The 24,976-nt window shown below is 43.4% G+C and overlaps 2 protein-coding genes across 5 annotated transcripts in view; one reads left to right on the top strand and one right to left on the bottom strand.

Moving 5' to 3' along the window:
• ADAMTSL3 (ADAMTS like 3) overlaps positions 1 to 16,965 on the bottom strand; it is a 94,282-nt gene extending 77,317 nt beyond the window's left edge. Inside the window, exons 1-2 of the mRNA XM_057382035.1 lie at positions 16,913 to 16,965; positions 14,925 to 15,016 (exon numbers count right to left, since the gene is read on the bottom strand). Of these exons, the coding sequence (XP_057238018.1) occupies positions 14,925 to 14,999 (75 nt within the window). The 5' untranslated portion in view covers positions 15,000 to 15,016; positions 16,913 to 16,965. The remainder of the gene's footprint in view (positions 1 to 14,924; positions 15,017 to 16,912) is intronic.
• Positions 16,966 to 20,989: 4,024 nt separating this feature from the next.
• The window catches only part of LOC130583002 (lamin-L(III)-like), a 15,264-nt gene continuing 11,277 nt past the window's right edge, over positions 20,990 to 24,976 (top strand). For all 4 annotated transcript variants that reach the window (XR_008966388.1, XM_057382034.1, XM_057382031.1 and 1 more), the window contains exon 1: positions 20,990 to 21,444. Coding sequence is in view for 3 of the 4 variants with exons in the window: in XM_057382034.1 (XP_057238017.1) it covers positions 21,080 to 21,444 (365 nt within the window). In the remaining variant the exon portion in view is untranslated. The remainder of the gene's footprint in view (positions 21,445 to 24,976) is intronic.

Below are 24,976 nucleotides of genomic sequence, written 5' to 3'. Positions count from 1 at the left end.
TTGGGCTGACACTGCTCTGCATTCCCTTTTTCAGCAGGGCACCSACAGTGCCTGCTGCCATCTTTACAATATTCCTTTAAAGAGGGGCTGGGGAGGAGGTGTAGCCCAAAATTCTACTTACAGAGACAGATCACCTGAATAAGAGTGTAAATAACCAAACTGGTTCTCGTCCCTGTTTCCTGTGGCTGATGGATCCTCTCTGASCTGGCACACACCAGACTGGAGAGCGATGCCCCACCAGATGTTCACTCTCAGGCTCACTCAGCATTTCCAACAGCTCAGCACACAAATGTCTTTAACACATGGTGAGGAAAACACGACTTTTCCACTGTTAGTTTTCCACTACTTCTGATAATTTTAGTGATATTAACCCAGTTCTTTGTCTACTCTTCTCTCTCCATTCCAGTAAGTCCCTTTGCAGGGTTTATGGACTGAGCAGCCTTGCACATTGAGCTGGTCAGGCACATTTTCACAATAAGGAAGCAGTTAAATGGTCATGGTTCTGCTGTAGGAATGTTGGTTTAAGGCTATTAATAAGGCACATGAGGTGAATGCCTTTCAGCCAAACGCCCTCCACGTGTGCACACCTGTTTCAGCACGATTTTAAAAAGAAATTCCCGAAAGAAGCTGTTCATAGCACGCAGTCTCTAAGTCTCCAATGCATTTCTGCAAATACTCTGGAGGTTTGAAGCTTTTTGCACTTTACTGGTGTCAGGAATTCTGATACACCAACCACCAGGCAAAGCATGCTATTTCATGGTAAACCACTTTTCCCTAAGAAATTACTTTTGTCTTATCTGCCCTTTTTTGGATTACTGACAGTGATTTCCAGTATCTTCATCACTCCCACGTGATGTGCTACTGCTGAAATGGTTTCCCAGACTGAGGCCCACTGTTCAAACACTGCAGCTCTCTTCTCCAAGAACTCTAATTTAGCTACATTTAAATCTCAGCTTAACTATTCCCTCAGTCCATCAATGCCAGTCTTGATATTTATGATCCATCCATTTTTCGGTTTCCTCTCAGCTTTTGCAGGGGAGAAAGGGTGGYTGTTCGAGTGTATTTCATCTTTCTCTCTTGCCAGTGAAAGCATCTCAAGCAGGGCAGAGTTTTAACTGTGTGCTGTGCTGAGCCAGACTCACTATCCAGCATTAAAAATTAAATACTAACTAGAACAAGGTTCAACAACTGAACAGAAAGAAAATAATGCAGCTATGTAAGAGGACATAGCATCAATCTGAAGATTGCTCCCTCCCTGGTCACAAGTCATTTGCCAGCATTAACTGACATCATTTCACATGCACACTCACTAATAAGCCACTACTGAGATTACTCTGCTTTAGCAGCAAACCCCAGAGCAATTAAAAGCTCACAAGAGAGGCACTGCAGGCATCTGTTCACTGACAACTGTTAAGACTAATGGTCATTAGTTTAATGACTCATTTTGTTCTTCTCCACAATGTGTACACTAATGCTGGAGGACTGATATGGTGAAGGGGAAAGGGCTCTCACTGAGGTGAGAAAAGATAAACACAGGCCCTGCTGCTGGAAAGAATGAAATAAATCCTCTGAAGGAACCAGAATTGCTGAAATGTTAAAAGACACAGCTGAGCAAGTCAGACAYAAAATGAAAATAGAAACTGCTAATTCAGAACAGGGTGCCTGCTCTAATCAGGGTARTTTCAACACTACAGCTTTATCACTCATCTTCCATGTCCAGCAAAGAAATTTCATTAGCCAATTTTTAAATGATCCTGGTGATTACAGAAAAGCATTCCATGACCAAAAAAAAAAAAAAAAAAAAAAAAACAAAAAAAAAAAAAAAAGGATAAAAACTGGACAGCACTTAAGAACATCTGTAATTCAAAGCCAAGACATTGTCTAGAGTTTTGGAATTTAAAAATGTATGATGTCCTATTAAATGCTCTGCATTTCTTTAAATATTTTAAGCCCCAAGTTTCTTCCTTGTGCCTGATGCCATTACATAGCATTTTGAGTCTTCTAATGGCCAATATTTCAAATGCAACAAGCAGCAAGCACGAGTGAGTAAAGCAGCATAGAAGGAACCCTGTGATTGTGTTCCTGCTCACTCATCTTGAATTCTCATCCAGCAGCTGAGCTGGAATTGCTTCACTGTGTTCATTCTCTGGGAATCAGCCCCCGCATCCCCAGCCCRTGATCTGCCAATCCCACCTGCACTCACAGGAACAGAAACCCTTCCTGGGAGGAATCTCTTCCATCCTGTGTGGGTGTGCAGGAGCAGATGTGCCTGCACAAGGGATGGTTCCCAGGACACATCAACTGAGACATGCCATAAGTCATGCACTGCTTTCCAGTCAGGATTATCTTTCTACAGGAAATTCAGCAGAACAGTGTTACCCCAGGACATCACACTGGAGTTTCCCATGGCACAGCARATGGATGGCAGCAGAAATGGCCTTGTTTCCTTCTCTTGACCAGCACTTTGAAGAAGCTAACTGGAGGAGGTGGTAACTTTTCAGCAGGTACCACGTTACTGGCATTTCACTGACTCTACCAGCAAGTGAAACCCAGAGCTACACGAAGCACAGACTGTAGCTGAGCTACTGAAAACCCCTCCTTGGACCAGCACAGGAAAGGCTATGGAGGGATTGTCTCTTATTGTTGCTGCTGGTACAATCAAATCTCAACACCTCTGCCTCACATGCCAAATGAGCAATCAGCTCTAAGTGCCACAGACATCTTTTCAGAGGAGTCATTCCACSTGTCCTGCTCCAGCCACCACTTTTTCTCACAAGTAGGATGACTACTAAGGAAAAGCTTTTCAAAAGCAGCTTATATTTACTGAATTCTGGAAGAATACACATAATYTCGGGGTTTCTCCTTGACCTTGTCTTTTGAAAAACTGTCATGCCTCTTGTAGGGCATGGAACACCCTGCTCACTGCTTTATAAACCAGCAAGGGGAAATGTGGAGTCACCAGTACACGCCTCATGTCTCACTAACGGTGCAAAATCATCTACTCTTGTACACCTAGCAGCTGCTCTTTACCACCACCATTTGCACCTAAGGTTAAACACAATTCTTGACAGCACAGTTTAATTTTAAAGATTTACAGAGGGGCACTATTCCTACAGAGTATTTTTCAACTATTCCTGAGCACTTTTGGAAGGATGTGTGCAATAACCTCCCCTGAATTTTCTTATCCACAGTCAGCTCTTCGTTTGCCAGTACAAGCTAATGTGAGCTGGGAGGCCAACCCTAACAGCTCAGTATCTAAAACTTTAGCATGGTTCCAGATTCTCATATGTTTGTCTTTAGCATTCTAAGACTTTTCAAAATACAGACAGACTCCAAGAACAATGGACTGTGCAAAAGGAGGGAAATAAATTCATCTGCCCTTTTATTTAATTGCAGAAGATTCCTTTTGCCCTATAAATCTGTGACTTCTCAGACTAAAGACAACCACGACACCAGAAATGACTGCAGCTGGAACCTTCACACTCCAGTGAACCTGCAKTGCTGTGAAATACTGTGATCTTACTGATTCCTTTGATCCATTTTTATCCATTTTTATTCTGCATAATTACTCATTTCTTCCCATTCTCCACTGCTTTGCAAGCTGCAAACAATAAGAGTCCCATTCTCACTGTCAGCCCACAGTGCAGTTATCTGTGGCACTATTCCTATTTTCATTTGCACTTTTTACAGGCCTGGTTTCCTCTGCACCTTCCACAGAGTAAAATGCTATTATAAAACACCCAAACAGCATCCATTTTAAATAACAAGACCTGAAYATAAATCTTAACCTGTGCATTTCTCTGCAAGATTGGCTGTACTTGGAATTATCAGTCCAGAACATCTCTATTTCAGAGCCCAGTCTTTTTGGCCAAGAAAGATGTTCTTTCATYGTGATTATAGTGAAAAAAAGCCAACTTGCTGGCCTGACTCAGGCTGTAATTATTCTATGTCTTTATGAAACCTTTTTATAGTTCCTGGTGGAAAGGCTGAAGGAAATCCTACACATCGCATAAGGTCTCAAATTTTTTGTCCTCCTGCAGAAGACCATTCAAAAATGACTGAATGAGACTTGTCCCTTGATTTTTCTTTCTTAGAGTTRAGATAATGCGTGCAGCAATTTCCCTCATTTCGCATTAGTCCAGCTTTAATAACAAAGGTACTGACTGCAAATTGTTCTACAAAAACCAATTTCTCAAAAAAAAAAAAAAGCCTGATTACCTACTTATTTAAAACCCTCAAAGAAGCAGCTACACACTTTAAAGAAGAAGTATGGGCCAATAATTAAATCTCCAAATCAATGGTTCCATGCCAAGATTTAATGTCTAACTCAAAATAGACCAAAACTCTTCATTTCTGCCATTCACAAACACAGAATCATTCCAAATTACCTAAAAGCTGAAAGAATCCAAACCAACATCTACTCTAAATCAATGTGTTCTCTACTCCTACATCCTGCGGGCCAAAGAGATGTAGGAAAGGGAGAGTCTCCCTCCCAGTTCTTTACAAGGTATAGAAATTACTTTTTAAAAAATCTAGTAATGTAACAGGAAACCTTGCACTTAAATCCTCAAGTCTACTGTGAGTGGACAAATAGAAAATTGGGGCACCCCACTTAAATAAATAATCCACCTACTGCTGCTAATTATATTTTTCTCTTCTCAYGTAGATGAAAAACAGCCAATTTGTACTCTTTTCAAAATAATATTCAAGGAACAGAGGAAGTTATGTACAGCACATTTTAAACAAAGTCAAAATACAGAAACCAAATTCRATTTAATTTTAAAGAAATTAAAATTAATAGAATAAACCCTTCTCTGTAAATCTCTTCTTATAATTYCCTTTAGTTAAAGATAACAAAATATTAGATTTAAGTCCATACATAACATATCAAATGCACTTKTTTTACAGAGGATCTATTCATAGCAGCTTGTATTTGCAACATATGCAGCAAATTATACTATTAAACACTTAATCCCAATAAAGTTTAAATTTCACCCCTAACAATAAAGCTTGTACAGCTCTTTCTATAYTTGAAAACAGATTCTAGAAATTAACAAGTATCAATGAACACAATTTGACAATTTTCAGCACGAATACCAGCAGAGAGTAGTAAGTTTCTGAAAGAATGATCCATTAGAATCAAGATTTTTCCCATAAATCCAAATTTTATATCTACTCAGGTGCTTCATACATTATTTCTGACCTAAATGATGTTAATTATGCAGTTCTGAACAGGATTTTTTTCTAAGCTACTTTATTAATAAAGTCAATTCCAACACAAAAAAGAGATCAGGCAAGCAGGCCTCTATTTTACAAAACCAATCAAGCCCCAGAGCAGGTATTCACCCCAGCAAAATGCATCACCCTTCAACACGAAGCATCATTGCTCATTTTTCTCAACCCATATTATCATTTAGCTGTGCAAAGAGCTCTGGTTGTATCTAATTTCTCAACTGAAAACAATGCGGAGGCAAATCATTGTTTTATGTATCAGATCTGTAACTTGTAAGCAGGGAAGGGTCCATCAGGAACCTGCAGCTATCTAACACTTTATTCAGACTAAAACTCAGCTAAGGACAATCTCCCAGTTTGCCTGAGACTTTGCACATGTGCTACGCATGCACATATTTCCACATAGAAACAGAGTTTAATATTTCAGCAGTGAATTGAGACATTCAACATATCCCTGAAGAAGAGAGCTACATTTTCCTAGGATTGTTAAATCTCCTTGTGAAAAAACTGCTAACTTTTCTCTGCCTGTGGAGAAAGGCATAGGCTCTTTGACAGTACTGGGTATTTTTGAATTCACTTAAAGATTCAGATGCAATTTCTCTCAATAATAGAGATGTCTTACTCTTTCAAATTCATCCATCACAGACACTGAAAAAGAACTGGGTCCTTCATCYTGAGAACAGGTTCATGGAATTGGGCCTGTCTCCTGTCAGCTGGGGAACCCCATTATTAAAGTCAGTAAATTGCTTCAGTGACGTGGAATAAATTCAGGAAGGTGTTCTGAGCAGTGTGACTTTGGGAAGAGTGGGGGCAGAACCAGCAGGTGCAAGGATGTTGCACTTAGAGAACCTCTCAGGAGAGCGGATGGAACTGATGACATGGGAAACTTGGGCTGCCAACTTTCTACATCGTGTGTAACTCTGGGAAAAATAATTGGATTATAAAGGTTGAAGAGAGAGGCCAGCCCMTTACTGAAAGATAATCCAATTGAATTTTGCCAACTTCATCTGAATGRTTACTCTCCAGATGAAGAGCTAGTGCCACTTTCTCATTGCTGCTGGTCTTCTTTCTTCACTTCTTGGCTCCCTCCTTTCACAGACCCATGGGGAACCAAGCACATCAGTGGAAATTTCCCACAGCTAAAGGGTTGGTTTTGTGCAGCCAGCTAAGCTTTCTCCACATTGTTGCAGCTTTTCTTGAAAGAAGATCATCCGAACTCAGCATCCTTGCTCTCAGAGTAAGGCACTCTTGACAGAAATAAAACAATGTTGAGTGGTAACGGTGGAACCTAAAGATTGGCTTTGGCTACTCTGACCCAGACATGCACATTGCTGGTTAATGTTTGCAAAATCATTCACATTTTGTGCCAGAGGAATCTCACTCCATGAGTTAAATTTTATTCATAGCTCGAGTCTACATTCAAAATAAGATTGGGCCATTATGGAAGTWAAGACTTATAAAAATTGAAAACTCCCTTTGAAACACACGCTTTCCAGTAAGTGCAGCTACAAAATGCWAAACACGGTCAACATTCCTGCACCATGATGTCAATTTTCAAATGCACAGACAAAATGCTGCTACATGTAGAAAGCAGCTCTATCTTCCTCACTGGTGGTGTGCTCGTTTTCCCCTTTTCACTCTCAGAACTGCATTTCTTGGTTAATTTTTAAATGATGAGTCATTAGTGACAGGATGGGGTCGAGTTCACTGACCTTGGAGTGCCCCAAGGAACACCATAATGACCAGGAACAGCTGAGCTGGTGCAGACCAAGGAGCCATCAGTCTGTCAGCTTCCACAGCAGCCAATAACCAATAACTGCACCCAAAAAGCACAGCCAGAGCCAGAATGCTGCAGCACTTTGCTGGACTCGCTCTTCCCAGCCTGCTGTGGTTCATCYGGGTAGTGCTGTGAAGAGGATCTTCCCAGAACTCATTCTGTCTCCCCTGAACCTTCTGCTCAAAAATCAGGGGAGCAGAGCCAAATATCACACAGAAAAAGTCACCTTTAACGCTTTCCCATCTCCCTCCGGGTAACTTTAATGGCTCTGTTCTTACACTGAAAGGAAGTTAGCAGCCGATTCCTGCCCCACCTTTGCACCCCATTCACAGARATCTGAACTGCAGAACACCAGCACAGACAAACCAGCAATTCCTACACTGAAGGATGGCACTCCTCACTTTGCCTTACACCTTCCTTTCACATCATTTCCTAACATCCAATTACCATTGYTAACTGCTGCTCTATGAAAACACTGAGCTGAGACTCACCAGTCTAGAGGGAGTATGTAATTGTTAGTCACATAAAGCACCTTATCCTTATATCAATAAACTTATAAAAGCAGGGAACAAACACAGAGCCTGTTCAAGCAGTCTTAGTCAGTGGCTTTAGCAGAGTCCCCTTCATAGCAGACAGCACACACAGCCTCTCTCCAGGGACAGATGTATTCTCTCTCCTGCTTTCAACACAAGTGTTGATGAGATCAGCTGAAGGAATCCACAACATGTCACATGTACCTGGCAGTTTACAACTAGAACATCACCTACCAAGCAGATAATACTCACACTACTGTGCTATTGGGTTTTTATCCAACATCTGTGTTAAAGTTGAGTAAAAGTATTTGAAAACTCAGAAAARCAAAACACCAAATGAGTAATGAGACCTTGAAAGCAACTAATGAGAGAAGACTGTCAGGAGAGAAAGCTAAATTATATATTAGAATATTTCATTGGTTATACATCTACAGAATATTGAGCTTGTTCAGCCTYCTGCTTCCACACCAGTGCTACACCTCAAGAGGCTGCAGCTGCTCAGAAAGCAAAGAAAACATCCATCAGAAGAGGCAAATCTGAGTTTATCAGAACCAGTACTTGTGCTGTGCTTTCACATTTCTCCATCCCAGTAGATGGCCTGTAAGGGCCACCTATACAAGCAGGGAAATTGCACAAACRCAGGGGGTTGGAGTTAATTTCTTACTGAATCAGCCAGCTGGGAGAAAAGCCAGTTCCTGCAATCTTCTCAGAGCTTCAGCAAGGTGCAGGCCAGGAAACACTTACTGCCAGAGACAGAAAACAAATCCCACATTCTGCAGTGGTGCAGGTGTGTCCATGTTATCTTCCTTCTGTGATTCTCAAAGGCAGCAGCTCAGGCAGCCAAATCTCTACACCTTGATTTACTCTGCAGGGAGCCTCTCCAGCTCCTTTCACACACACACACTGCAAATGCTACCCTGTTTTGCTTGCATGCACTAACAGGAGACTGTATCCTATAAATTTTAAGCAACTTCAATTTTTGGCAAAGCACCTGATGACAGAAAAAACACCATTACATAAACACAGAAATACATAATTCTACATTTAAACAAATGCTCCACTTATTTAATGCTACAAATCAGYTTCATTAACCAGCTGAGACCTCCCATCAGGGACACCAATGACAACAGTTAGCATACAACAACAGTCTAGTAACTGCAATCATAAATGCAGTTTTAATATTGTTTCACAATTTTGTTCAGCTGACTTGCATTCACTGTGTTTCTAGCGCATCCAGAAGCATGACAAACTGACAATTCTTGGAAACCACATTTCTCAAAACAGACTGAAAATATTGTTTCCATTTTCCCTCCATAATGATGTTAAATCTAATAAATACAAAATTAGAAACAGGAATAACATTGTTGCTAAACACTTTATGTAATATGCTGTCTGGAAGGGATTTATTAGGCCAAGTTCTCAAAAACTGCCCTCCCTTTATAAACACATGGTGCTTGTACTTGCASTCCTCAAGTATTATCAAATATGCACTCGAGTACTAGAATCTACACACCAGAAACCTATTATTTGAAAAGAATTTTAAGGGTGAAAGTTTTCACTTAATCAGCTAAACATGATGAAAAATACTTAGCCAGACTTTTTAGAAGTGCCTAAGGCACCTAATGCTTGGCTCCCATTAAATTAATTTAMATTTACCTTGCTACTTGTTTTGAAAAATCGAGCTAAGCACTTACCAGTGCAATTRAGTAGATAACAGTGTTTGTGTTTAACATCTCAAGTCTCACTAAAAGTCACCAAAACAAAGACTCCACAAACCCTTCTGAAAATACCACTTTATCTGCCTTGTRTAGCTGTGGTCATCCCAAAGGAAGATGATCAAAGTGTCCTTCTCCCTACAAGCTGAAATGAGGACATTTTGAAAATCCAACCCTCAAATACAAGAGCCCCTGACAGTTACAGACTTCATCTGATATCAAGTTCTCCCCTTCTGGGCAAAAAAGTTATGTGCATGATTTCAAACCTAAATGAGTTATTGTCTCTGACAAAAATGAAGGGGTGCACAGAGCATTAWCAGAGCTGCACAGCTCCTGTGGGGTCTCAGTGGATTCCCCAGAGCTGCCATGGCTGGATCCAATGTCCTTCTGGAATGCTGTGCTCACCAACAAACTGTACTTTAAAAACAAACCCATTCTTTCACCAACAAACGCCCTCAGTTTTGCAGAGATTTTGCCCAAAAAGAATTACACTGCAATTGTTCARGTGTGACTGTGTTGGACTGTTCACAGCCACAAAATTACCATCAGCATTATCAACTGTATAAAACTGTAATAACACACAGACCTGACAGTAAAGTACAACATTTGCACAATATGATATAAATTATACCTGAGATTTCTTGAATAGACTTACAATACAAAAAACTAGAGAGGCACAATTATGAATCTTCTCCCTCTATCACTAAAATTAATACACTTTTTTATACTTTACTATTTCAGTTCAAGTCATGTTAGAGCTCCTGGGGATTCAGGTGAACATGCAGAAATGTTTAAAGAAAAGCTTCAAGCCCAAGGACTAAAGACAAGGACAAATACATGAACCTTAGAGGCTCTAGAAGTCACAGCAAATAAAAAGTACTCAGAATTTTAAATGTATGTCCTTTTGAAGCAAAATCCATTATTTTGGATGACTAAATCTTGAATTCTGGATGAAGACTGAGCGCTTTACTATCAGTGCAATCAATCCTGTGCATTCTCTGTGACACAAAGGCAGGAATGGAATTTGGTGCACWGTGCAGAACTGCCACCTCAGTGCTGTTTATGCCCCACTTTGGTAAAGAATACGAAGGACCCAGCTGCACCAARCAGACCTGAATGAGTAACCATCCGTGACTAAGCTTTCAAGTRTCTTCTAAAACCAAAGATCATTCTAGAGCCATTCCTTCATTTCTTAACTACTCTTTCAGAGAAATTAGAAGCCACTAGCAGTTGTTAGAGATTATTCCTACTCTTGAGGCCTCTCTAAACGTGCCAGACTCTTGGATATCTGGTTTCGGAAACAGCAATTTGCAGCGCAAGTGATCTGAGAATTTCTGTCCAATTTTCAGCATAACTTCTCGAGAAATTATCACAGTAACAAATAACTTAGATAGTAACAGAGTGCCTTCATTGATGACATCTGTACTCGGTCATCTCCCATAGCTGACTTTCATTTTTTATGAGCACATTTTAAAAAGAAAGCACTCGTACATAGTTTGTGTCTCAAGTCACAAGACACATGCATCAATTTTTCAGGCAATTCCACTCTTGGACTGTAAACTGGGGGTAACAGCAGTTCAGATTCTATGAGCTCTGGCTGAGCAATCACTATCAGTCACAAATCTAAAGCATATTCAGAAACTCAAACATAAGTTTTCTGGTAATGCAGTAACCTTGTCAATAGCAATGGACATTTTAAGTCAGGATACTTGCACAGAGTCTCAGATGTGTTATTTGTCTTTAGAAGCAGCATCTCAATCTTCACACTAAGAATTAAACCACAGGCCTTTTGAGGCTGATGGCAAAACTCCAGATGGGTGCAGAATTGCCACCTGCCTAGAGAAACGGAAAACTGCTTCAGATTTAACTCAGGACTTTCCAGTTTCATCCTGATATTTCYGATCAAAGTAACCGGAGACTTAAAAATGTTATGGTATGGCATGAAGCTCATAATCTATTTTCTGGACATCMGTGTGCAACACATTCAGTGACTGTAAAACAATAATCCAAAGGTTTTCCACAAAGATGGTCTCCAAGTCCACTATGTCATATAATGGACATCAGATTTTTGGCCTTGCAAAGCTGAGCCTCACAGACATTTACTATGTTGGTAGTTTTTGGCAGATTGGTTATGGCAGAATCATTTTGAAGACAATAATGTTTTCAACATGTATATCCTTCATTTCCAAAATATCACAGATAGTTAGAAAAGACCATAATGCAGGCAGGGATTGCAGGAACATAAATCATGGAAGCAACCAACAATTTATTGAATGAATATACGACCTATGAAACTTTCCCTTCCATAGAAACCAAGACATAAGGCTTCTTAAACATCCAGACATGGTGTCTTTGCTGTTATTCCCTCTGCACACATCAGCAACCCCACAGCCTTTGAGGCAAAATGTACTGACTTGTAGAGGGTTTAATTTGGACTGCAGGAACCTAAGAAAATATCAGCATATTCTTGATTTGAAAACAGCATACCAGAGAATAAATCTAAAATGAATCCATGTGTGAAATTCTTGATGATATATATTTGCCCATACAAATCTGCTAGCCATCATTTCTTCCTGCCAGTAATCCATTAGCAAGATTATAAAGATATACAGTCCTACATGCATTTCATAACAAATMTAACAGCATCTAGCTGAATGGTGCAATAAAACATCATCACAAGGTTAAAAAAGAGTTGGTTACCAGGCTGAACATCCTGCCTTTTCAATTACCAGTATGAAGCAATAAGTACTCTAGAGATCCCTTCAAAACAGCAGAACTGGACTTGGACACCTCAACTTTGTAAGCTTAACCCTCTTCTAAAATCTRTAGTACTAACAGCTCTCCTGCTGCAATGTGAGGAAAGATGAGGAGCCTTTTACACAATATTTAGCAATGAATTCTAGGCTATAATTAACATACAGTTAACATTCCCAACTACATATAACCTGTAGAATACAGTAAGTTCTTTGGATGGAGTCATCATTTAAATGTTTAGAAATAATGAATTACTCCATGTTGCTGCTACCATTTGATAGAAGAGTATCTTCTTTGTTTTCAAGAAAAACATACATATGTCATTTGCTTCTATTACCATTGGCTTTAGACAAATGTAGTTCCATTAATTTCATTTATATTGGCACACACGAGAAAAGATCAGCTCTACATTTGCAAAAGAACACAGCCCAGGCTTACCCATAAGTGATCTCTTCCTGACTGATTTCTGTCCCTGCTCGTGGTCACAGAGCAGATGGAACCATCAGGCAGCTCAGCAATGCTCAGGGGTAAATTATTCCCTGTGTTATGCTAGAAAACCTAATTTACCTGTTAGTGCAGCAACTCATTTGCCRTTGACAAAATAATCATGCCAAATTAGAGACACTGCACATCTGTAAGGCAGAGATCATTTTGGAGCCCAGCTAAACACCACTCTGCTTGTTGCCATGTGTGAAAAATCAGAAAGGACTCCCATAACCAAAGTCAAGTTCCACTGCCTCTCAGGAACAGCCACCTCTTTTTCACAACTTCTCATGTTCAAGTTTTCTTTGTGTTACATTCATACCACATTCCCACCACATTCTTTTTAAATGGTCATYATTTTATTTTGTACCTGCCTCAAGCAGGATGAAATTAATCAATTGCACGTAAGTGATATGACACAGACTTGTGACCTTGCCCAGCATCCAATTGTTTCTAATTGATTAGCTCCAGACATAAGCACTTTAATAGCCAAAAACAACAGAAGTGGAAGTTATGGTACAATATTAGGGTAAAATGACTGTGTGTGGTCCRTACAGTATGGCCCCAAGCAACCAATTAAAGAATTAATGGTTACTGGATACCAAAAATGTTATGTTAAATAATATAAAATATCTTTAATGTGCCCAAAATTGTGATAAAACACCTAAAACTTAGGAGCAAAAAGGCCTCCTACAAGATTGGGGTTAAGTGCTAATGACTCAAATATGCCAAACAGATTACAGTATTTTAAAGGACAATCAAGACCATAAAATTTGACCTGGACTGAAATGTTTGTAAAGCTACTCACAACARCCAATTGATTACTACAATGTGTTTGGGTTGTTTTTATTATAAAGAGACAAGTGAAGCTATGCCAAAGCATTAGTGGAGAAGAGGAAACTATGCCACTACTGGTTCCAGTTCTGCAATAAGAAAAATATGAAAGAAAAAATACAAGAAAAATATTATAAAAGAAAAAAATGGTCCCTTCATAACCAAAAGGCCCAAAAMCAAAATTGACATTTCCCTTCTCTGAGCTTCTATTATCATCTAGAACARAACTATTAAGGGAACTTGATAAACTACTTTCTGAGTGCCTTATAGGGCTGGTTGTTACCATATCACTGAACTGCTTGCACATGAAAATAATCCAGACAGACATGGCAAACCCGTAACAGTTTTGTCTCTGGATAAGAAACACTCGGACAAAAGGCAGATCCCACAGCRGCCCTCTCTGCTCAGCCATGTGTTGAATGCACTGTATCTCACTGCACAATCAATACAAATGTCAMTTTTGACTTGAATGGCATGTCCTTTACTCGAGTAACCAGTGTACTGGTTAGGTATAACCATAACCCACCGAGAGGAGGTGTAAGCAGGTAACCAGCTGCCAAAGAACTCAGAGCACACAGAGCACTCAGCAGCGCTGCTGGGGAAGCACTGGAGCCCCATTCCCACTGCCTTGAACCTCAGACTACACCCTCCATTTATCATGGCTTACTCAGCTGTCTAGTACAGTCTCCTAAGTTCTTCATACTGCTTTTGATTTAACTTTTGCCTGCTTTGTTGTTCTTGAATTCAAAATCCTTCAGGATATATGTTTATGTATTGCCCAGTACATCAGTCCATTTTTCAGCACTGCAATAGTACAAACAGTACGCAACAACACTGATTTTATTTAAAGATTTTACCTTTTTGTTGAAAACTACTACAATGCTCAAAAAAAGGTTCCTTTTATTTTTTTAATAAATCTCAATTTAGCCATCCTTTTCCAAGGATTTCTGGATTTCTGTGTATTTAAGACTGAAGAATCCTTGAAACATTTTGTGCTGTGGGAACTATCAGTAYAGGGAATGACATACAATAACAACATCTCTGCAGCACGCCAGCACACCATATTTCTTGAAATACTCACTTCTTGGAACTGATTAGGCTCATGTGTCAGGCAATAGATCAGATGGCAGCTATGGTTTTGCTCCATGGTTCCTGTACTCATTGAACACTTGGAGCAAAGACCTATTTGGGCCACCTTCCCTGCCTTCCAACTTCCAAGTACCTTAGATGTTTCTACCCACGTATTTCTATAACCCTTGTCACTTAAAGTAACATTTATCAGGTACTTCAATTCCCAGGGGCAAAGAACAGCTCTGCTGCCTAGAAAGACCCCTGGCATTACACATCTGACAAGATCTCCCTTTGGTCCCCCTTCGGTAAAATCAGGTACAAYACACTGAGCAAGAGAGAGAATATTCATTTCCCACATGGATGTCTTTGAAGGTTTGGTGAAAAGAAAACCTTCTCATTGTGAGTCTTTTAATTACAGTGCAGTTCCTTCAGCAGTTTTCTGTTTAAGAACAGTAATGCAAAGTGTGCAGCAAGATCACCTGCTACAGGACCAGGAATGACAACAGCAACGAGTTCATGACCTACCTGCAGATGAGCATAGAGGGCAAAAGCTAGCCAAGTGATCTCCCAGGAGAGCCCAGGGGCTTTAGGGCTCGCCATCCTCACGCCTCGGGGCTCTGCTGAGAGAAATTGTTTCAAGTTACAAACAAAATCGAGGGGGCTCCGCCAGAATTTCAATGACTAAAGCAAACTGGGCCGGGCGCTGGAAGCGGCGCAATGCAAACACCGGAGAGCTGCGCTGGCCAGAGCAGCAGGAGCAGCGCATGCCRTGAGCACAGCCTGCAGGGTGAGGCRGCTCCAATCCGGGAAAAGGACCAAAATGAGACGTTTGGGGAAGCTGGCAACAGTGGACAAGTGTGAATAYCTCCTGAGCACAGGAGAATTTATCAAATTGGGAATCCCTCCTGTCTTGATCTCCGGAAGGTAAAATCCAAGGAGCATAGAATTTCTGATGATCTTTCCAGCACTTTCCCCACTCAATGATAAGAGCCCAGCCCTGGGATTTCAGCAGTCATTTGCACTGCCTTTGAAAGCTCTGATCCTAACAGCTCAGAGACTAAACAATCAGGGCTTAAAGTTAGAGSGGAAAAATCCATCAGTTTGGTTATCATCACAACCACAGGCCAATATGAAGYTGTCAATTTAAATTTGCCAAAAAAAATATTAATAATACTGTTAATTCTATTAATTCCTTGTGTCAATGCACCTTATTGCCTTAGACTATACATTTCCAGAGTGCTCTCCAAACACTSCAAGTTTCACGCCCCCCGATCCCCTCACACAAACAGCACTCCCTACCCTCAGCCAACACCCCCCGGTTTGCCAAGCCCCACAGCGAATGCACACTTCTCCTTCAAATAAAGTACTCCTTTCTAAAAAGTCAGGCATCCCAAAGGAAAACCATCTATYCAAACAGTTCTTGCACCTGTCAACCGAACATAATTAAGATTCCTTACAGAATGAAGCGTYTTATTCCCTCCCTCCAAAAACACCTTAAAGTTCCCCTCCCTCACAAAATCTTTAGCACTCCTGGATGCTTTCGTCATTTAAAAGTACCGATAAAAGAAGGAAGACTATTTATTTCCCCCGTTGTCCATGCATTGCCGAGTGCCTGAACACCGCTGTGGTATTTCCAGGTGCCGGTGCCTGCGCTCCCTCAGGGCCGGACGAGCACCCGCGGAGCGGAGCCCTCCCGAAATCTCCTCTGGAGCGACCCTCGCCCAGCRCCGCGGCCACCCCCGCCGAGAGAGCCCCTGGGGGGCTGCCGTGCCCTGCGGTGCCCTGCCCTGCCCTGCCGTGCCCTTCCTGGGGCAGCCGCCGGGCTCACCCACCTGGAGCGGAGCGGAGAGCGCAGGGAGCGGCGCACGGCACAGCCTCGGCTGTCAGGGCGGCSGGGATGCCGCATCCTGCCCCGAGAGCGGCGCCCCTCCCTCACTCAGCTCCAGCCCACCGCCGCCTCAGCCAAGGTCCTACGGGCTGCTGGCAGCGAGCCGCCCCCGCCGCCCGGCCCCGGCCCCGGCCAGAGGCGCCTCCACCTGCGGCGCGGGACCCGGCCCGGCTCTGCCCGGCTCGGCTCGGATCTCCTCTCGCTCCGGCTCTYTCTCGCCTCCCCCCGCGCCGCCTCTGCCTCCCCGGCCAGCGARAGCGGGCGAGCGGCCAAGCGGGCCCGTCCCCCCCGGCTGGAGGCACTGGCGACGCTCCGATGACCCCGGCAGCCCGGGACCAAGCGGTTCGCCTTCCCCCGAGGGGCAAAAGCTACCGTGAAGTCAGCCCCCGAATCTGATGCAAAGCAGCTTCCAAAACCACAACCATGCTGTGTCTCATCTCCAAGTAACTCTCACAATACAGCTGCAAATCTGCTCGCACACCGAGTASGTCTTTAATCTTGCTGCCCTCTACAATATTTTTAGGTTTCCTACTGTAAATCTGACGAGTATGCCTCGTACGACGGCTTCGCTCTCGTTCTCCCTCTGAGCTTCGAGCTGCTGAACAGAAACGCCAAAATCCTCTACCTTTGCGCTGCGGCTTCCACCGATGGTCCACRCTTTCGTGGAGTCCGCTAAGAGCAGCACGTAGAGAAAGGACTCCGATCCCTGCCACTGAAGTTAAAAATATGCTCCAGTGAACTAAACATAACCGATGAAGAGTTTGTTCAAATATGTTGCACTGGAAACTTTTCCAATCTGTTTAGGTTTCTCAGCAGCACGGGAAGGCGCCTCCTCTACTGTCAGGAGCGGAGTGCCCTCTGCCGAAAGCAGCGTGCAGAGCCCGGCAGGGCAGGGCCGAGCGAGCGGGGACACCTGCGCTGCTCGCTCCGTGCCCCCGGAACCCGAGGCTGCGCTGCCTCCGGTGCGCCTGGCTCCCGAGGAAAGCTGTTCTTCCCAATCTGTACATTAAAACAGGCCGTGTAACAGGCAAGAGGGCTGCTAAGGACCCGAGCTTCTATTTTTCTAATAGAATTTTTTCTAATTTCTTCTTTCTGCTCAAAGWGTATCTGGAAAGCCTGGCTTTCTGTCCATTTCACTTTTCAGTTACTCAAACAGTCATTTCACTGTGACTTCAGTTACACGCCTGCGATTGTTATCTTCCAAAATGCCATACCCATGTAGCATATACTTCAGACTTGATCACTTGAGTGCCATGTAGAAGAGGCAACATTTGGTGAATAAACAGGGGCTCTGAGGAAATCAATTATATTGCAAGTCATGAGCAACAGACAAAGGTCAGCAGGACCTGCCCTCACTCACTGAGGAAGAGCAAGAGCAAAGCAGGTATCCCGTGTCTCACATGATGACTTGTGCATGTCACTGCAGGAGCATCCAGCAAGATGCACACCAGTATGGAAATGGAAGAGAACATAAGCAGCAAACAGAGAGAAGGAATTTTTAAAAAGGATAGAAGAAATGCATCATACATCATGGAGATGAATACTAGTGACAACACAGGGTGAGGTTATGAAAAGAGAAGATGGATGCACACTTTGCCATGTACCTTCACACAGCGAGCCAGGTGCTGGGCACAGCAGCTCCAATACACTGTGCACAGTAACAGCTTCTGGGGTGGTAGCTACCAGAATCACTGGCAGCTGGAAACCAGGACAGTCTAAGCAAGAAACTTGCCCAGTGCCACCTACAAAATGCTATCATCATGTGTATTTTCTACATTTCATATTCTACCAAAAAAAAAAAAAAAATCTATTGTTTACTTTTGTATCTGGTAAGACCACAGATAAATTAATATTTTCCCCATTATCAACTTACAGAAGGCTGTTGCTCCAAAGCAGACGAAAGCCACAGTAAGTGAACTCACCTGTACTGCTTCATTTAAGCAGGTGTAGGCTGGAGGACTGCAGAGGAGSATCACCTGTGCAGTGATGTGTTCTGCAAGGGCTCTCCTGTCTCTGTGCACTACAATGACACAGAAACTGCTCTTTGACCTTCCTGGTGGGTGATCTCTAATCCTCTCACAGAGCCCCCAAACCTACTCTAGTGCTGGGGAAACCATTATCAGGCCAACAGAAGTCAATTTGTCTTTGGTAGCTCTCTCTAACAAACTGTCATGCCAGGAGTGGCAAAGTCCAGCTGCTTCCCGATGGACAGAGAGCCCAGTCAGGCAGCCAGGCCGCAGGGCATGAGCCACACAAGCTGTGGGCCTGCCCCACTGCCCCTTGGTAAAATACACAGAGGACTTGAGAGGACAGCCAGGGGTGCAGAGAGCCCCGGCAAAGTTCCAGCAGCCAGGCAGCTCCAAAGCAAAGGCAGAAAATCAGCCCATAGGCCAGCAGAGCCCACAGCTCAGCAAACCCTCCAAGGCCCTAAGACAGAGCTGAAATAGGGCTCCAGCAGCCCTGGGCAGCAGCGTGGGCAGAAGGCTCAGCTGGGGCTCTCAAGGTCATGAAGGCTCGGAGTGCCCTGGGAGCCCTGACAACACTTTGGGACCAACAGGGATGCACTGCTTACATTTGGCTGGAATCAGTTAGAAGATATCCATGGAAAAGGAGAACAAAAAGTTTGCTTGATTTTTTTTCCTGCTTGCTTTTTATTGTGTTACTGCATTGCTGTATTTTTTTTCACCTAACAAGATCAAGGGTTTATTAAGATACTTGAAAAAATCYACAATATTTTTTATTCCAACTATCTGCTAATACTGTCTAAATGTCCCATATCTATATTTTATTGTAGAAGGATTATTTGTAGAATAGTTTTTACTGTGATTTAGTCTGGGATATGTACCTTTTCCCACTATTTTTTCTGATACTCTCCTTATCTCATAATCCTGGAACATTCCTAATATCTTTCAACTTGAAACAGTAGGAAAGGATGGCACAGACTCATCTCTGCAGGAATTCCTCAGCTATCTTTGTGGTCTAATCAGCACAGACTATCAAAGAACAAGTCAGAAAAAATGTTATGAAGGACAGAATCAGCAACAGACTTCCATTATGCTCTTCTTAAGTTGCCTCCTTCTGTTCTCGCACAGGGAGAGTAGGTAAAGAATACAAAAGACAAAACTAGCTCAGACTATTTTTGAACTATTTCTTTCAGCTGTTTTTGTTTGCACTATTACAAAGCCTTGGCAGGCAAGGAAAATATTCTTAGAATAGCAGATTTCTTGCTTTGTTCTGCATCTGTTCCAARACCATACAACGTATTTGAACAGCTGGCCAGTAACATGCAAAGATCAAGCATGGCAATGACATACGATCACAGTGTTCTTTGTAGAGGACTGAGGTTTCAAAGCTGAAATAAACCCTCAGATGTACACATCTTGGTCTTAGAGGTACAGATTCAGATTTAAACCATACTTTCTATTTTTCTTGAATWGAGTTTTCTATTGGCAATGAAGCACAAACAAATACTCATTATATCAAAATAAAACACTGGAACTGCTCTGCAGGAAAGAATTTCCTGGTGGTGTTGCTCGGACGAGAACCAGAGGAGCTCGGCCTGGCTCTGTGACACTCCCACACTGCATGTAGCTTTAGAGTCTTGAAATTATGTTTAAGTTTTTTATACCAATGTGTAAAGATGCTCAGAAAAAAAAATCTTTAATGAGGACTGATACCTTTTTCTGTATTTTTATCTACTTTGTAACTTTGTATCCAGAGGTATATATAACTTAATTCTAAACCCCCCATCTACACTCTTCAGGGCAACTATGTTGTTCTCCTGTGTTATCTGCCTGTTGACCTATAAATAGAAGCTTGAATTCATGCCTACAATCTTCATAAAATCTGTTTTACATTTMAAGAACTCTAAGAGGATTCCAAGATTATTTTTCTGTGTAGGAAATAACTTAAATTAAGATCTTAATTGACGCTTCTTGTAACTGTTACAACAAACACCATAATTAACAGTTATAGTAATGTGCAGAGATTTTTATGCTTATACTGAATAAGTTCCCTACAGCATCTGCTCTCAAAAATGTAWGTAAAAAGGGGTAAATTAATTAGCTACTGGAAAAAAAAAATGGACAATTATCACCATTCACATCACTAGTAAAGAAGTTGCTGAAGCAACCTTCTACTAAACACTGATTTTTATAAAATGCAATTAGTGTAAGTCTTTACAGACTGCTTCACACACTGGTCTTCACGTAGGCTCTCTTTCCACCTCCGTTCTTCCTTTTGCTCACACGACATCAGCTTTTAACCAGAACACTATCTAAGTGGGATGGCTSACAGGAAAGCTAAAAACGCCCACAAGGAGCAGAACAAAAACGGTTATCTTCATCAGCTGAACAATTTGCAAAAAAAACCCACCCAGACACAACAGGCAGAGCACTGACGCAGCAGCACGCTGGAGTGTGAGCATCACTGCAGCTGTCATGCATCMTCCTAAAGCTGGGATTTTGTTTTCGCCGCGGCCCCTTGCACCGCTCTGTGAGAACGCAGGGCTGCGGTAGGCTTCTCCTTCCCCGCCCTCTCGGGCAGCGCCATTGGACTGATAAGATGCAGCAAGGCACATGTGAAAGATAAAGCAGAAACCAACAAAATTCAATAAATAAAAAGGTGTTTTGTCCAGGGCTCGGCCGGCCGGGGCGCAGCCCGAGCCCTTTAAGCTGTCCTGGGTCGGCGCGGGCCGGCGGAGCTGCGGCTATTTCTACCGGGGCGCGGCGGGCGCTCGGTGTCCTGCGCGGGGCGGGCCCGGCGGCGGGGCCGGAGCGGAGCGGATCCTGCCATGGCCACGGCGCTGCCCCCAACACCGGCCGGCGGGAGCCGCTCCGCCAGCCGCGCCGCCGAGTCCCCGCTCAGCCCGGCCAGGCTCAGCCGCCTGCAGGAGAAGGAGGARCTGCGGCAGCTCAATGACCGCCTGGCCGCCTACATCGAGCGGGTGCGGGCGCTGGAGGCCGACAAGTCGTCGCTGCAGCAGCGGCTGAGCGAGCAGGAGGCGAGTTCCGACCGGGAGCTGGGCTGCCTGCGGCTCCGCTACGAGGCGGAGCTGGCGGACGCCCGCCGGGCGCTGGACGACATCGCCATCGAGCGGGCCACGCTGCAGGTGGAGCTGGGCAAGATCGGCGAGGAGCATCGGCAGCTGCACGTCAGGTCTGTGCTCCGGCCCCGAGCAGGCCTCCCTGCCCGGGACTGCCCGGCCAGCCGCCTCTTGGAGCTCCTGCAAGCTCAGGGGAAGGGCATGCTTCTGGCAAGAGCCCGTGCCTTGTGGGAGGAGTGCGCAGTGATGCTGCGTGTCTGGGTTGTGCGGGCGTGGTAACCCCGAAGCTGTTGCCCTCTGGAGTGTCTAGGGTGCAGAGATACCCGGATTTCTGTTCTGAAGGTGTGTGCACCTCCGATGCTGTGGGTTCACTTCAGCCCCTGCGTGAGACGGGCTTGGGGTTCCTGCAGAATGCAGGGCTCTGGCTGCATGGGTTTGGCACCACACCTGTGTTTACAAACAGTCAGATGCTGGAAAGTATTTAGAAAGTTATGGAGCAGCACAAGGAAGGTTTGTATGGAGTCAAGAGTGCMTCGTTTTGGGGCCGTTTAGCTCAGACATTGCCCAGAGGGGAATACAGAGATGAGATAGTTCTGGGGGCAGCGTGGCTTACCTGGTCCAGGTTGGTAYGGCATGGAAGTTTTCCTAGTGGCTTTTAAGTCTGCGATGAGCTGCCTGCTCTTTTAGCTTGACTTCCTTGTAAGCTGTGTATCCCCAGCCTGCAATCATCATATTGCCTAGGCTTGCCAAGCCTGCAACAAAGGCAGTGTAAGTGCTGTCCCACCCTCCTGAAGGAGGAAGAGGTGTGTGAACAAGTGTCCAATCCCAACAAGCCTCCTCTATAGCAATATACAGCCTGCTAGCACTGTTAGTTTCTGTAATGCCCCATTGTACCCCTAAATCAGTTATAGACTTGTATAATTTGGATGTCCACAGGCCCCTTTCATCTTATTATAAACAGGTATCAGAGAAAATACAAGCATCGGCTTTTTTATTTTATTTTAATGCCTGTATGGATAAAGTGCTGCCCCTTCATAGGCTCAGTAGGACTCAAGTAGCTTGTTCTAGTTGGAAATAAAACATGTTTTTACTGTAGGCTTCTGTTTTCAGCTGCATAGTTGCTGGGCTTGTGTCAGTCCTGCTGTGTTTTGGCTCACAGATTTGTTTCATAAATCTAACCAGCCACTTGAGTGGACAGTGAGGAGAGGGGTAATGCCTGTTCTAAGACTTTTTTGCTGCTCTTTGTGTTTGTGTAACTGTGGCTTTGTTTATAAGCTTTAGACTTGGCAAGTATGCAGTCCTCTGGACTGTTGGTTTGGGGTTTTTTCCTTTGCAGTAACTAGGTCTCAGAAGYGGTTAAATTTACAGACCATGGGAAATGATACCTGGTACATATTRGTTTCTGAAAGCACTAGATTGAAGTCCTAATATTTATGTGTGTTGTATCTGGGCTGCCTAACTGCAAATGTCTCAGATGACYTGGAACAAACTTTGAGGGTGTCGTGTCCTTATATATACACCCTTTAAATAACCTGGTAGCTGTTAAACCCTTATAGAATGAAATGTCACCAGATAATTTCCCAACAGCATTAACTACTGGCCCTTGTTCATCACTGATTAAGAGACACAAAGTTTTTGACAACAATAAACTCATTGCATATGGTGTTTTCTTACTACTTAAACAATAGTGACYGGAATAGGCCGAAGATGTTTTGGGAGGAGGAGTTGTAGATTAGCATATCAGCTGAATACAGARCCTGAGGAAGGTCAAAGCAACTGCAGTAACACAGCACAGAAAGACAAGAACAGTTCCTTTCTGCACCAGTGAGTGTGGATGTGCTTTTTGCTCCTGAACCTGCCRAACACAATATAGCAGCTGGGCTTGTAAGAATGAATTCTGTATCTGCTGCTGGCATCCTCTGGTTTTGACAAACTGGAGTCSGTTTCAAACATACCCAAAATCTTTTGGTAAAATTATTTAAATTCTCTAGATCAAGCATATGTGACATCCTGATTTACAAGGAATGTGATTGGCAGTACCTCAAAGTTTTTGCTTGTAATTGATAGTCTGTAGGCCACACTTAGCTCTGGCATGGCTGGTCTGTGGAATGTTTTAGAGTACTGTAACTGTCACTGCTTGCTGCACATGGGTGAAAAGTGGTGTTCTGAACCCCAAACGTGCATTTAAAGGGGTAGTAAGTGCTCTTGTCAAAGTCAGACTTCGTAAATTGTTGTTCTTAAAGATGAAATGTCTCACTCCAGGGTTCTTTGAAAATAATATTTTTCAGGAAAGAATCCAGGAAACCTGAGCCTGGCTGTCAGATGCTTACATTGGAGAGTGGATTGTAAAAACAGATACTAATGGAATTTTTGTTTTGCACACACTTTGATTGCAGAATGGACTTTTTATTATTGTAGGATGACACAGTCAATATTAAGTAGTGTTATTGACATRCTTAATATATCTAATACAGTAAGTGATAGTAGTAGCAGAGATACCAAAAGGAAGATGAGTAATTAATACCTAGAAAAGAAAGAAATCTGTAAATACTACAACTACATTATCTTGTTTTCCACTGTTAGCAGGGCTACTTTTCTCCTAGAGTCTGAGTAAAGAGTAAGTAACTTCTGCTAGCCCGACACAATCACGTTTCTAAGAGCAGGGCTAGAAAAGGCCTTGGCAAGCACCTGATGTAGCCACATGCCCCATGTGCTGGAACCAGCCATGCCTGCATCCCTTCCAGCAGATTTTCTGTAATCTTTATTTTAAATTCCAGATGATGGAGATTCCAGAATATCTCCCCCACCCCAGGCACTGTGCTTCAGTGGTGAACTGTTTCCTCTCCCTAACATCTAACCCACTTATTCCTCCTCACAATTTAAGCCTGGAGCTTCCTGTCTTTTCCTGCAATAGACATGGAAAACAGATTCCCTTCCTTTGCACCAGTCCTTCATGTATTTAAAAACTGTTCTGTCTCTTGTCACTTTTCTCTTCTYTAGACTAAACAACCCTTAGATTTTTCCAATCCTACCTTGCAGTCTAAGCTTTCTAGAGCTGATCAATCCTGCAGAATTACTTTGGACTCTTGTCAACTGATCTCTGTTATCCACTGGAAAACTCATYGTATGAATGAATGCAACTTTGCCACTTGGCAGAACAGATCTTGCCTGAATAAATTGAGGACTTCCTTTATTCTTTGTAATCTCAAATCTGAGTTTTGAGCAGGGACTCAGGATAGTGGGCAGGCAACTGAAARGATTTTAAAAGTTGGAGCAGCCTGGGGAATTACCACTGTGTCCTTCCCTCACAGGACCTTGCTGTGGGCCCTTCTCGCACTTGGCCACGGTGGTGCCAATGGCAGATGAAGTGTGTTGGTCATCCAGGTGGCACCTGCGGCTGCAGTACCTGGCTATTGCTGTGGAGATGCCTCTTGTGTGACAGCAAAGCTGTCCTGTCCCTYCCTGAGCTCCGCTGCTTGGCTGAGRGGSTTCGCCCTGGGGCTGAGGGGSTTCGCCCTGGGGCTGAGGGGCTGTGGAGGGCAGAGCCGCGGCGGGGCAGCTCCCGGGATGGCCGCGGGCCTCCGGGGGACAAAGCCGCCTGTGTGCCGCGGGCAGGACATGCCGGGGGCGGGGAGGAGGAGCGGC

This window comes from Malurus melanocephalus, unplaced genomic scaffold (genome assembly GCF_030028575.1).
Source record: "Malurus melanocephalus ecotype Western Australia unplaced genomic scaffold, MMel_1.1 scaffold_547, whole genome shotgun sequence".
NCBI lineage: Eukaryota > Metazoa > Chordata > Aves > Passeriformes > Maluridae > Malurus > Malurus melanocephalus.
The sequence above is the reverse complement of the archived record's forward strand: the minus strand, read 5'-3'. Positions and strand labels throughout refer to the sequence as shown.